Source organism: Alnus glutinosa, chromosome 5 (assembly GCF_958979055.1).
Source record: "Alnus glutinosa chromosome 5, dhAlnGlut1.1, whole genome shotgun sequence".
NCBI classification, from domain to species: domain Eukaryota; kingdom Viridiplantae; phylum Streptophyta; class Magnoliopsida; order Fagales; family Betulaceae; genus Alnus; species Alnus glutinosa.
In genome coordinates this window covers 30,634,637-30,647,175 of record NC_084890.1, presented here as the reverse complement: position 1 = coordinate 30,647,175, position 12,539 = coordinate 30,634,637, and the positions used below count along the sequence as shown (strand labels likewise).

General features: G+C 35.4%; 1 protein-coding gene across 1 annotated transcript; it reads right to left on the bottom strand.

The window, feature by feature from the left end:
- Window positions 1-1,070: 1,070 nt before the first annotated feature.
- Window positions 1,071-5,795, bottom strand: LOC133868398 (BES1/BZR1 homolog protein 4). The gene is made up of 3 exons (XM_062305286.1): window positions 5,402-5,795; window positions 1,423-2,186; window positions 1,071-1,317 (listed from the first exon to the last, which is right to left on the bottom strand). Exons 1-3 carry the CDS (start codon window positions 5,615-5,617, stop codon window positions 1,314-1,316), a joined length of 984 nt encoding a protein of 327 aa, XP_062161270.1. The 5' UTR covers window positions 5,618-5,795; the 3' UTR covers window positions 1,071-1,313.
- Window positions 5,796-12,539: the final 6,744 nt, after the last annotated feature.

Genomic DNA, 12,539 nt, shown 5'->3' with positions numbered 1-12,539 from the left:
AGCCCTTTTTATTTTATTATTTTTTATTTGTTTTTCAGTAACAAACATTCGTTCTTTGCTTACAAAGTTTTTCTCAAACCTCCGCCAGGCAATTGGAGTCCTCCCGATGGTGCAGAGATGAGAATATAATTGCAGAGATGGAGAGAGATACTGATGGTGCATTTGAGTAATGAATTTTTGAAATCAGAATTAAATTCTTATTCTGTTTGCGAATTTTGAGATTTGACTTTTTAGAAGAAAAAAAAATGAATAAAATATGATTTGTTTATAAAAAGTTGAATAAAATATGATTTATTTTTGAAAAAAGTAGAATCAGAATTATATTTTATTTTCAAAATTTCGTATCCAAATACACCATGAGTTAAGAAACAGAGAGAGAGAGAGATAAGAGACTTGGATGTTGAAAGGGTTGGAGTTTTTGGGCAAAAGACGAATTTTATTTATTCCCACAGGAAAGGAATAGGTATTCCACTCCTTTTTGAGTGGAATACCTATTCCTCTTCGTAAGGGAATAGGTATTCCGTGGGAATAACTATTCCCTTAAATAATATACAACCAAACAAAGGAATAGCTATTCAGTAGGAATAGTTATTCCTTTCCATGGGTCTAATCTGCAAACCAAACGAGGCCCTAATGTTTTTTCATCACCAACGGAAATGGATTCCTAACAAGTACTTCTACCACCTTATAGAGGACCGCAGCCACCACGTAGATTAGAAGATAATACTCCTGACGGAATTTAGTGTTGGGCAAAAGTGAAATTGTCTTCTTTTAGCTTCGTAATTACATGCTTTGCAGTGAGTGTGAATGCCATGTGAGATTCAGAGAGAGAGACAGAAAGACATGGAAAGATGAAACAGTATTCGTTTGTGGAAGAAGGCAAAAAAAGAAAGAAGCAACATTAACCATCAATCGCACCAGTGTAGTCAGTAACTCCATAGCCATTCAGTTAATGTTGACATCCAAAATCCCTTTCAATCATCACAAGCCTGAAATCACTCCAGCAACCAATACCAAATCCATAATAAAACTTACTTCCTCTTTAGGCAAAAAAAAAAAAGAATGAATAATTGAACTGAAGGGGCAAAGCACCGCCATAAACTATTTATAATTTAATTTTGGTTCTCTCTTTTGATGGGGAAAAAATAACAGAGAAGGGAAGGAGAAAAAGAAAAACTAGAAAAAAAGACACTGCTCCTACTCACTGTACTTCTAACTGGCATGCCTTGCCGGCCAACCGAGACACCCAGGGACATATCATGTTGAACTTTTGAACCGGAAGGAAGACGCAAACCAACTCTTGTCGACCCTCTCTACCTGCACCCATCAAAACCATCATTAGTAAACAAAACAGGGAGTAAACGAGGAATCATATTTATTCAACAGTTGCATCCCTTGAGCCATAAATATATTCCAAGATACCTGGTTCTAGGGTTCCCAAGTGTAAGTTCAAGATCATCAGATACACATTCCTCATGGATCCTTTCTCCTTCCCAGGGCTTCACCAATCCTGTCGTATTACTGCCAAATGCAAATTCAGCTGCAATCCCATCTGACATTGGAACATCTGAGGTGTGATCAACACCTGCAGCGATTGCAGGAGAGCATGTGCCACTCTGCCCAGGAGTCCACATCCGAGACCCTCCACCTGAAAATGCCTCCTCCATAAATCCAAAAGGGTTTCTTGCTACAAGGCTGAATGTGGGGGACGTTGGCCCGCTTTGGGGAATTTGGATACCGGCAAACCACCGTGAATCAGGCAGGACCTGACGCCCAGGACTTGGTGGAGTAGACGAGGGCAGGAAAGGATAGTGCTGCCCAGCCCATGACGGGGCAGCAGCTGCATCATCCCAGTCATTTTTGGTTCTAGGTGTTCTGGCCGTTGGGGAGCTCAATGGTGGTGTGACTGGAGCACTTATGGAACCTCCATGGACAAGAAGATGGTGGGAGAACTTGGATGAGGCTGATGATGAGCCTGATGAGAGGTTTTTCAACCACGGAATGAGAGAATCAGCATCAGCATTACCATTGGCATTGCCAGCATAACGAGACGACACCGGGCTTGGGAAGGAAGATGAGGCAGGACTTGGATTGTAAGATGCACATGGGCTCGGTTGGAATGAAGAACATGGACTTGCAGAAGCTGATCCACCCATGATGTCCATTCGTTCCACAGGTTTGCATCCCTGCACAAAAGCAAAAAAAAATAAAATGATTTTTGCTGACTACTACTGAGCCAAATAATTGAATTTCGTTTACAAGTATGGTAGAGAAAGGTAACATACATAAGTAACAGAATATATGGTATCACTTAAACTAAAAAATATGAAAAATAAAATTTCAGAGATCCAACCATGACTTCGCTAGATCACACATAAAAACACAAATATTTGAATGCACCATTATTTTTATTTCTTTTTTATTCTCCTTTTCTTTTTCCCTTTTGGTTCTTTTTTTAGTTGACTGTTATGTAAGCATGGTTCAGACATCCATTGCGGACAGGACAATGTTAAGACTGATGGTATATTTTTCATTACAACTTCGATTATGATACTCTTAATGTTTTTACCCTTACGGTGAACATTATCATCCATTACTTACCTGTTAGAATATAGGATTTTTTACATTAGTTTGATTTATTAGAATATTTACCAGTTAGGTTTGATTGTAATCAAATCCTTCAGACTTAATTATCTATTCTCTCCACTTACCATAGTTTCCATATAAATATAGATTTAATTGCCATAGTTGGCCCAATTCTTTGGCCCATAGCCAGCTCTGTTTTTGCCTATTGTCAGCCCATCATCAGCCTTGTCAACAGCCCATTGTCAGCCCAATTTTGGCCCTTTGTCAATGGCCACATTCGGCCACCAACCGGCTGCCATCTCCGACCGCCACCACTGGCCGCCGGCATACACGGCAGCAGCCCCCTCTCCTGCCCACTTTAACTTATGGAGCTCACACCCATATTTGGCTTCGCATTGCACCAGATTCTGGCCCTTTCCAAGCTCATGTCCAATTTATTGTTGCTGCCACGGAGGATTCTTATCACTTTGATCAACGAATCTGAAGGCCAAGCTCATGTTCAAAATTTGGTTCTTGTCGCACCTAATCCATTTCAGCCAAAAATAAAAAATCTATAAAAGAAAGTCAAATCCTTTTCTTTCCAAACTAAAAGTTCCACCCTGACTTTGAGGAGAAGTTAGAATATAGGATTTTTTATATTAGTTTGATTTATTTTCCTTTTTAGAATATTCACCATTTAGGTTTGATTAATCAAATCACATACTTTGTATCGTAAACAAATTAACAAGGAATAAGAGCAAAATGTAACCCTATGGGTCTCTTCCCTAGGAGTCAACATAGGCTTCTAAGTTCTATCGTCGAACCACCCGAAAATCTTTTATGTACCTTTTCTCTCCGCTTCCGCTATTTTCTCCTATTTTCTATTTCATCACAAAACTTCACATCACTTCTTAGGGAATTAAACTTTTACCATCAAATAATATTCCCCATTCTGATGCTTAAATTGAAACGGGTTTTGATGGATTGAAAGCTCAGCTCCACAACAAAAACAAAATCAAGAATGAACCGAACACAACAATGACCAAAACACTATCAATATACCTCATAAAATGTTTGGCTGCAGCATAATCAAACCGTCAGGAGGACCAAAATGATTTCAAAATTCCATAGTAATTTGATCACCAATGTATTTATATGTACTTGGATGAACAAATTTATCTTTGTAAATTGGGCTATCCCTCCAACCAAAAAAAGGAATGGGGCTATTATAGTGAATGGTAGCTGTCAACAGAATTTGTACGACAACATTTAATTTTACAACCAGAAATTGAACTCCTATTTTCGGTCCTGACTGTATTAATAAGGGCAATACTCCAAAATTTACTTTCAAGAGAATGCAATTGCATCCTAAAATGCCACACCACCCAAAATAGGATCATTCAATATAAGGCACCTAAAGGGTTCAAAAGGGCAGATTGCCCAAGTCCTAGAACAAAGTATAATTCGAGAAACAGTTAAAAAAATATCACATTTCGATCACCTGTTGTCTCATTATGGTATTGACCTTCATATCATTAATACATAAACAGTTCAAACAGTAACTTTGTTCTCCCATTCTTCCAGACAAAATCTTTAATCGCTTGCCTTTTCCACCACCAAAAGCCTACCCTTTACCACCCACATGGATGCTCTTCTATTCAACATTACTCCTCTCACTATTAACGAGATACAAAAAATGAACGAAAAATTAAAACCCTAAACAGTGAGTTAATTAAAAATATCCTTTCAATAAAACATGATGGCAATCATGTAATTGCAACCAGACCAAAACCTCTCTTCATAAAGAGAAATTAATGTCAACAATTGTGTGCACATAATGGACAACCTATCCTATCCCCTCAGCATTTGTTGTTCCTTAATCTAAAAACAAACGCCCCCACACGCTTCACTGCTTAGAAAAATCGCAATTGACAGTATCCAAGGATTCGGAAATCTTTCTTTCCCAATTAACTAATCACTAATCAGACTTTTTCATTTAATTAATCAATTAATAAACAACAACACCGGCCCACACACCATCGAAATGCCATGCTCTCAATCACCTGCGGGAAAAGTATTTCCTAGTACCAATTGCCCCGGGAATCTCGGAAAACTAGTTAACCCATTTGCGTAACAAATTGACCAGAATGCCCTGAAAGCAGACCTCGCACGGAGGGTAGTACAGCAGTTTCGGAAGGGGAAACGGTAAAATACAGAGTTGAGGAAACAGGTTTTCACGGGAATTGCAAACTGCTCGGAAATCAAAAATCTCCGAAAAAGGAAAAGGAAACCGATTCAGTTTTGCATTAAAGCGAAGTGGAAGTTCAAATCAAGGACATGGATCTGTGTTCCTAATGACGAGACTACCCTTCAGAGCTCAAAAAGTGTGAGAGCTAGAGGGTCATTTTATTCTTTGACCGTGGCATATTCGTCCTGTGAAAAGGTTTCTGCCCCGTCTCTGCGAGTCTCAGGGTATTTTGCAGTTTTGCTCATCGAAGCAGAGAGCGAATCTTAAAAATCAAAGCTTCGTGTTCCGTGCGCTAAACAAGAAAAATAAAACAGACCCAGTACAACATAAATCAATCTCAGCCGTCGATCTGCAACAGCAAACCCCCTACGGACCCAGCGCACGTTAGCAAAACAACCACCCAAAAAAAAAGCCCATCACGGTATTACCTCACAGATCGCACCTTAAAAACCCCAAAATTTTCACAAAAATTAAATCAGATCAACCACCGGAGCATCTTATCCCAGCTCCGCAGGGATTTGCTAAAGTGCGCACACACAATAGCTCGGAGAAAAGAAAAAGTGAAGCGAAGTGGAAATCGAGGTGTACCTTTCTGTAGGTGGTGCCGTCTTCTTCGACGGTCCAACCGGCCTCGTTGCAGAGAGCCTTGAGGACCTCGTTGTTGTCGCAGTGCTTCGGGAGCTTGTAGTTCCCGTACATTCTCAGGCCGGCGTAGATCTTCGCCGCGATCGCTCGCCGCCTCCGCTCCCTCCGCTTGTTGTTCTCCCTTTCCTTCCATGTCGGCATTCTGGACCCCGTCGTCATTCTCAGCTACTTCTCTTCGCCGAAAAACTCTACCTGGAACAGAGGCGCTTCACATGTAGAATAATTTCCTCGGAAAATCTTTTTGCAATCCTCGGGAAACAAACAGGAAATGGCCGTGATCCGGGTGGCGGTTTTTTTGGTCAGAGAGAGTAGTTAAATGAAGACTAAAGAAAGTAGGGGTTTGAGGCAGGTGAGCTAAATAAGAGGGAATGATTGTAATTGGTCATGGTTGACCGTTAAAATTACGAGAATGCCACTACAAGCTTTTGTTCCGGAATCACGGGACTAACACGTGTTTGGGCTTTTTCAAACAAAAAAATAAAAGGCAAAGCGGCCTTCGGAGAACTAGCACGAAGGGGGACGACGTCGTTCCCGTGTGTCGTGTGGGTGATTACTGATTAGTGACTAGTGAGGGCAGTGTGGGAAATTGGTTTTAAGGGGATAAGGCTATGATTAGTCTTCGCATAGTGGAAAATCAAAGGAAGATTTCTTTTGAGTTTGTGTACACCACTAAGATTCAAACGGTCAATTTTACCCCTCCTAAAATTTTCAAATTTATTAAGAATTAAACGGAATATAATCATTCATGTTTATTGTGTTTTTTTTTTTATATATATAAATTCATGTTTATTGTTTAATAAACATGGAATAATGTGCATGCAACAAAATAGAATATTAATTATCAGAAATGGTCATTTTTATTCGAATTAAACGGTCCAGTTGATTAAAGCTTTGTAATTTTTCTCTTCCTTTACTAATATTAACTAAATTATTAAATTAACTATTTTCTTCAGCATTATGATTTTTTTTTTCCTTCTAACTAATATTAATTAAATTATTAACTCAATTATTTTCTATATTTTGAAATAAGTTGTGATTTAATATGATATTAAACCAAAATAAAGCCGTTGAAACCTTATTTCCGCTATTTTAATTCTTATTTCAATTAAATATTTCACATTTCAATTAAAAGAGATTCGAAGCCACACACGAGGCATTTGTTAATACGTGTAGTTGAATAATTGGTTTTTATTACCCCACAAAAAAAAAAAAGACCTACAAGAGGCAATTAGTCTCAAAAAAAACCAAAGATAAAATATAAATATTTAAATAAATTGAGTTGAAACTAAATTCAAACCAGGTTTTTTGAACAAAAAATAACAAGGGCCAATCTCTCATAAGTAGCATACTCTTGTTGGTTCGAAGTAAGATAACCTAAATTTGACACAAGACATAATAATCTAAAGAATTAATTACATGTCTTTTTTGTTCATTTCAAAAGGTTTTAATCATTTTCATCTTATTCCACCAAACAAATAACTAAGGGCTCACACAATTAAAGAGTTGTTAAAGTCTAGAGCTATTTGCCTATTAGTCAGTTGCATATCTTGCATAGTTATGTCCCCATTACATTACAAAAAATCAAGAAACACAATTTTTGACTACTTTCAAAAAAATTCTTTCTTAAAAGGGTTACGGACTCACAAAGCTTTTAAAATAATGACATCGAATAGAGACTCTCACATCAGTGTCACTCCCGTACACGATTTCTGACTACTTTCAAAAAATTCTTTCATAAGAAGGGTCACAGACTCACAAAACTTAAAAAATAATGACATCAAATAGAGGCTCTCGCATTAGTGTCACTCCCATTTTCATTCTCCTTGTTTTGCATGTGCTCACACACAGTTCGGTAGTGCAAAAATTCAAGTTCAATCCGACTATATAAAAATTCACATCAACATTATCCAAATACAAGAAATCAGAGGTATCAACACGAGCTTAATAATCTATAAGGGCCAAGATTTTTCTCTCTATTGATTAATTATTAAAAGAATAATTTCCTACCAAATTCATGGGAGATTATAAAACTAATATTCAAACGTAGAGAGATGAAAATGAGCTCTACTTTATTATGATTAGGGGTAATCGGCTCCGGTAACCAAGTAGCTAGTTAATCGAGTTTGTAATAACCGGCGATATCCGATTAATCGGACTGGGTACTGAAAATTAAAAAAATTGAGTTTTATGCGTATTTTTGGTATTTGGCCTATTTTTTAGGCTTAATTTAAACGGTTTTAGCCATAAATTTATTTAAAAAAAAAAAAAAAAAAAAAAAAAAAAAAAAAGAAGAAGAAGAAGAAGAAAGAAAAATTAAGTCTATTTTGGCCCCAAAAAAAAACATTTCAAAATATCACAACTTTTCTGTCACAGTCTAATTAAAGACTCATTTTCATTCTTATTTCTAAAAATACTCTTTTCAACTTTATTTTTCTTTGAATCTTGATTGCCAAAACCGGTTATAACTGAGTATACATAATTAATTGATAGAGTCAGTTACTGGTTATTTTCAACCGAATATCAAACCGATTTTTCAATTATCAATTAGTATTCAATTACTATTCATTAACCGATTATAACCGGCCGGATTTATGCCCTAAATTATGATGACCAATGCCACGTATGCATCTCACAAGGAGGAAGAGCAATAAATGTTTTTGAGATAAGGCTGACCAAAATAGAAGTAATTGGAAAAGTATATATATGCAATAATCGTACAAGAGTGACCGCCAATGATCATTCATTTTCATACATCGGCTTAACAGCGACATATGTAAAATGTGTACGTGGTCATAAAAATTATAAGATATTTAAACCCCAGTAAATAAAATAAGTTCTAGGTATTATTGTTAAATAAACTTATAAACTTTGAGACTTTCAAATGACAGAAATATTGATCAACTAAAATTCACAAAAACCTTCATGTATCAAGCTCTGAACTTTTTTTTTGTTTTTTAATAAATTTATCATACTTGTAATACTTAATCAGAGAAATAGAACAAATTACTTTAACAAAACAATTTCACATATACAGTCAAAGTTTTTTTTTTTTTTTTTTTATTATTATTTTTTATTATTTTCTTCCAAACCTGGTCTATGATATGTTAAACGACAGTCTTAGGTAAACCATGCGACGCATTATTAACGATTTAACTAATATGGTAAATCTGCCAATTAGAAAACGAGTTTAAAACTGTACGAATGTCTTCCACTAGTTGTCTAATTCTTGTCAGATTTCTACTCTATATTTGGAGAAACAATCTTCCACCCTATCTCATTTTTCACACATTTTTATATTCATTTTTCTCCTCTGTCTCATCTCTCCTTCATTCTTATCACCAACTGAAATATACCAAATCAATAAAGAAATATATTTTTTCTAAGTAGATAAATATGTAGAAAGTTTGATTAGCGGTACTCTTGAAAAGTGGCTGGTTAAAATAATAAAAGTAGATATTTTTAGCTAAACTATGAGAAGCTCACTAAGAATGCCCTTAGTGGGAAAAGTTAGGGCTCGTCTCGTCTTAAAGAACACTTTTTTTTTTTTTTAACGAAATATTTAAGTATTTTATTGATCAACGATCACGAGCATAAAAATTCTTACATCACAAAACATAAAGCTCTGCAAAATCGTAGTCACATGCTATGAGGTTACATAATCATAGATACATACAAAATTCTTACAATAAAGTGTTATCTATGACTTTCATCTTCCGCTAACCTATGTACAAAAATAGTTAAAAAACAGATTTGCTCCTAGCAATTAGATCTAAAACAATTGTAGCCAAATATCTTAAAAATTTATTTAAACCGGCCGTGAGAAATAATCCCTCACACCGAACTATCTAAGCCATGAGAGATAATCTCTTACACCTGACTAACCTTCATCCTATAGATCGCCCATGATGACAGATTTAAAGAGAATAAAACTCTTATTCAAAGCAAAAACACAACCAGTAAACATCAGTATCGACTAGGAAGAATATGAACGGCACAACACGAAGGTAGAAGGATGGAATACAAAATATTTCAAGTACTTTATCAAACAACTCAAAACACAAGATACTTCTTAAAATACAATATATATATATATATATAATACAAAGAGGGTGACCATGCTATCAATTATTTTTTTTTTATTTTATATATATATATATAAGTAAGGCTCTATATTTGTGAGGTTTCTCGACATATGCAAATGTACTCTATTAAAAAATATTTTTCAAATTGCAAACTCCATCAAAATACACTTCTGAAAATGCTTCTTACATTTAAAAAAATTCAAATAATTGAAAATACAAGACACTTATTGAAATATCAATACAGAGGTAGCCTACATTTTTCTCACCGTCTAAACCCTTTGAATTAGGCGTTTCTAAGAGTTGATTGGCTGTGACAAGATATATAAATTATTCCTCCATTATAAGGAGGTGGGGAGGGGGTAGGCCAAGGGTGGCAGTAAAGGAGGAATGAGGAGTCAACCAATAGGGGGCCTAATTGATGGGGGAGGACACGTACAAATGCGGCGGGGCCCCGTTGCATGCCGGCCTGCGGAGACCAAAACTCTCTGTCACTTTTGTCAGTCAGTGTTGTGCGTGCGTAGTTGGCGCACTATCATCGAATCCTCTCTCTCATGCTTCTTCTCCCCTCGCTCCCCTTCCACGTGACCACAACCCTCCGATCTCTTTTGCGTGACCAATAAGACACCATCCAGGTGTTTAGGACTCTCACGGTTGGTGTTGCGGGCCCCACTACTTTCAACACCAGGGGCGGCATCGTGGGGCCCAACTTGGTCACCTGAATTCATCGTCCCTTTTTCTTTCACCACAATTCGTTTCAAAAAAAAAAAAAAAATTAGGCCAAATAATATTATTTAATAGACTTTTGTTTAATTCTCATATAATTAGTTGTTTGATAATTGTACATGAATTACTAATTAGAATTACTGTTTTTGATATCATACTTTGTTAAAAAAGAAAAAATCAAAATTATATATATAGTTTAAACTATATAAAAATTAATAATGCCAACTCACGTCAAATTATTAGTTTAAATAATACTTGAGAGACGAGTATAATTCTATAACCATTATTCATAATTACAATCAAACGCTTAAGATTAAGTGTGTGTTAGTAAAAAGTGCGATTGAGCTGTCAAAATTCCATGATTGTTTAAAAAAATTATTTTGAAAATTGTATGTTAAATAATTGACAAAGAAAACTGTCTATGTATAATATAGGTTTTTTTTTAAAAAAATAAATAAATAAAATTTTGGATCTCATTCATTAATCAATAAATTAGAGCAGTTTGCTTTAAAAAATAAAAAAATATGTCACATATACATATAGAAATTTCTTCCATTCAAAACCTAAACCATGGCCTCCGTATCTTTCATGACTTCTCGTGTGCCTCACAATTTGTCTCACGGCGAACATGGTTTATCTGCAAGATAGGAAGAGAAAACAAAACTGTCTGAAAATCTTCCAATAGCTAACAAAATCTGCTCCAATTAATAACTGTAGCTTGTAGCGCTTTCATCATCTGGAGGGCGTCTTCTTCCAAGATTATATGACGAAAACCCAATTCTTCGCTAAAACCAACTATTTGGGAAGTTACCAATGCATATGCTGTAACTAGCTCGAGATTTGCCTTCTTTATCAAACAACTGACTACAATTAAGTGTCCCTCAAAGTTCCACACCACAATGCCTATACCCAACTGCCTATTACTAGTGCCCACCGCTGCATTCTGGTTTTAAAAAGACACTTCTTCATCAATAAATATGCCACTCATTTGCAAAATTTATTCATACTTGAAAATTTTCTTTTATATCTCTGCATTTTTTATTTGTTTTATCAAAAGCATTATTATGTCTTACACACATTTAAATGTGGAGGGACAAAACTCAAAAAAAAAAAAAAAAAAAAAAAGACTTTTGAGGGTAAAAAGTTAATTTTTGATGGGATATTACATATAAAAAAAATTAAAAAAAAATTAAGGATAATTTTAAAATTTTGGGGGCATTAGGGCATTAACCCCCAAGGCCCTACCTAGTTAAGCCTCTGATCATGTGACAGTTTGCAATTTTGCATGTCATTTATTATATTTTGTCATGTTAATTTTTAAAATGTTAATTATTAGGTTTATATAATGTTTACTATATTTACATATTAATGTGACAATCTATATAATATTTATCACATTAAGGTTAAAATATGGTTTATATAATGTTTACAATAATTATCAATCTACATAATATTTATCACATCAGTGTAAAAATAAGGTTAAATTAAAGTTTACGCCACACTTTTTTATTTTTATAAAAATATGGACCATCACTAAATTCATGCAAATAAATTATAATAAAAAAAAGTGTAGAATATTTTATTCACTGAAAATTCAATAGCCGCCTACCCTTTTGGGCAAAATCGTGAGACGTAAGGCCCAAGAATAATACAGCAAGTAAATTCGTACAAAAATTCAACCACCTTGCGCACGTGCGCCGCGGACTCCAACGGGTCATAAATTAACTGGATTGGGATCTGGCCGTTGGGTCCGCTCATTGCTTTTTGGCTTTTGGCTTTTGGCTCTTTGTGCGTGGCACCGATTGCGGGAGTTGGTTGGATGTGGTGGGGACCTCCTTCTGTTCTAATCATATCCGTTAAACCGGTGGGGTCACGTGATGCCCGATATGCCCGCCACCCACGAGGCATTGCACTTGCATCCCACTGTAACGGATATAGGGCTTTCAAGCTTTTCTTTTTTCTTTAAAAAAAATAAAAAATCGGTCAAAATAATTTTCTAAATTTCATAGGATTTAAAAAACGACCGGACACTTGGCAAGATAAGCAAAAAAAACACATAAATTTTTACACTAAACTTTCTTATAAAATTTTGATGGAAACCATTGAAAGTGTCACTTCAGCATCAATTATATCATGCCACATGTCATTTATACTAAAAAAATTATACAAATTATCCACAAATTAAAATTATAAAAATAAAAAAGAAAAGATTTTGAGGGTGTTGTTTGGCCACTCCTTCTATTATTATTTTTTTGGTCATTTTTTATTTATTTATT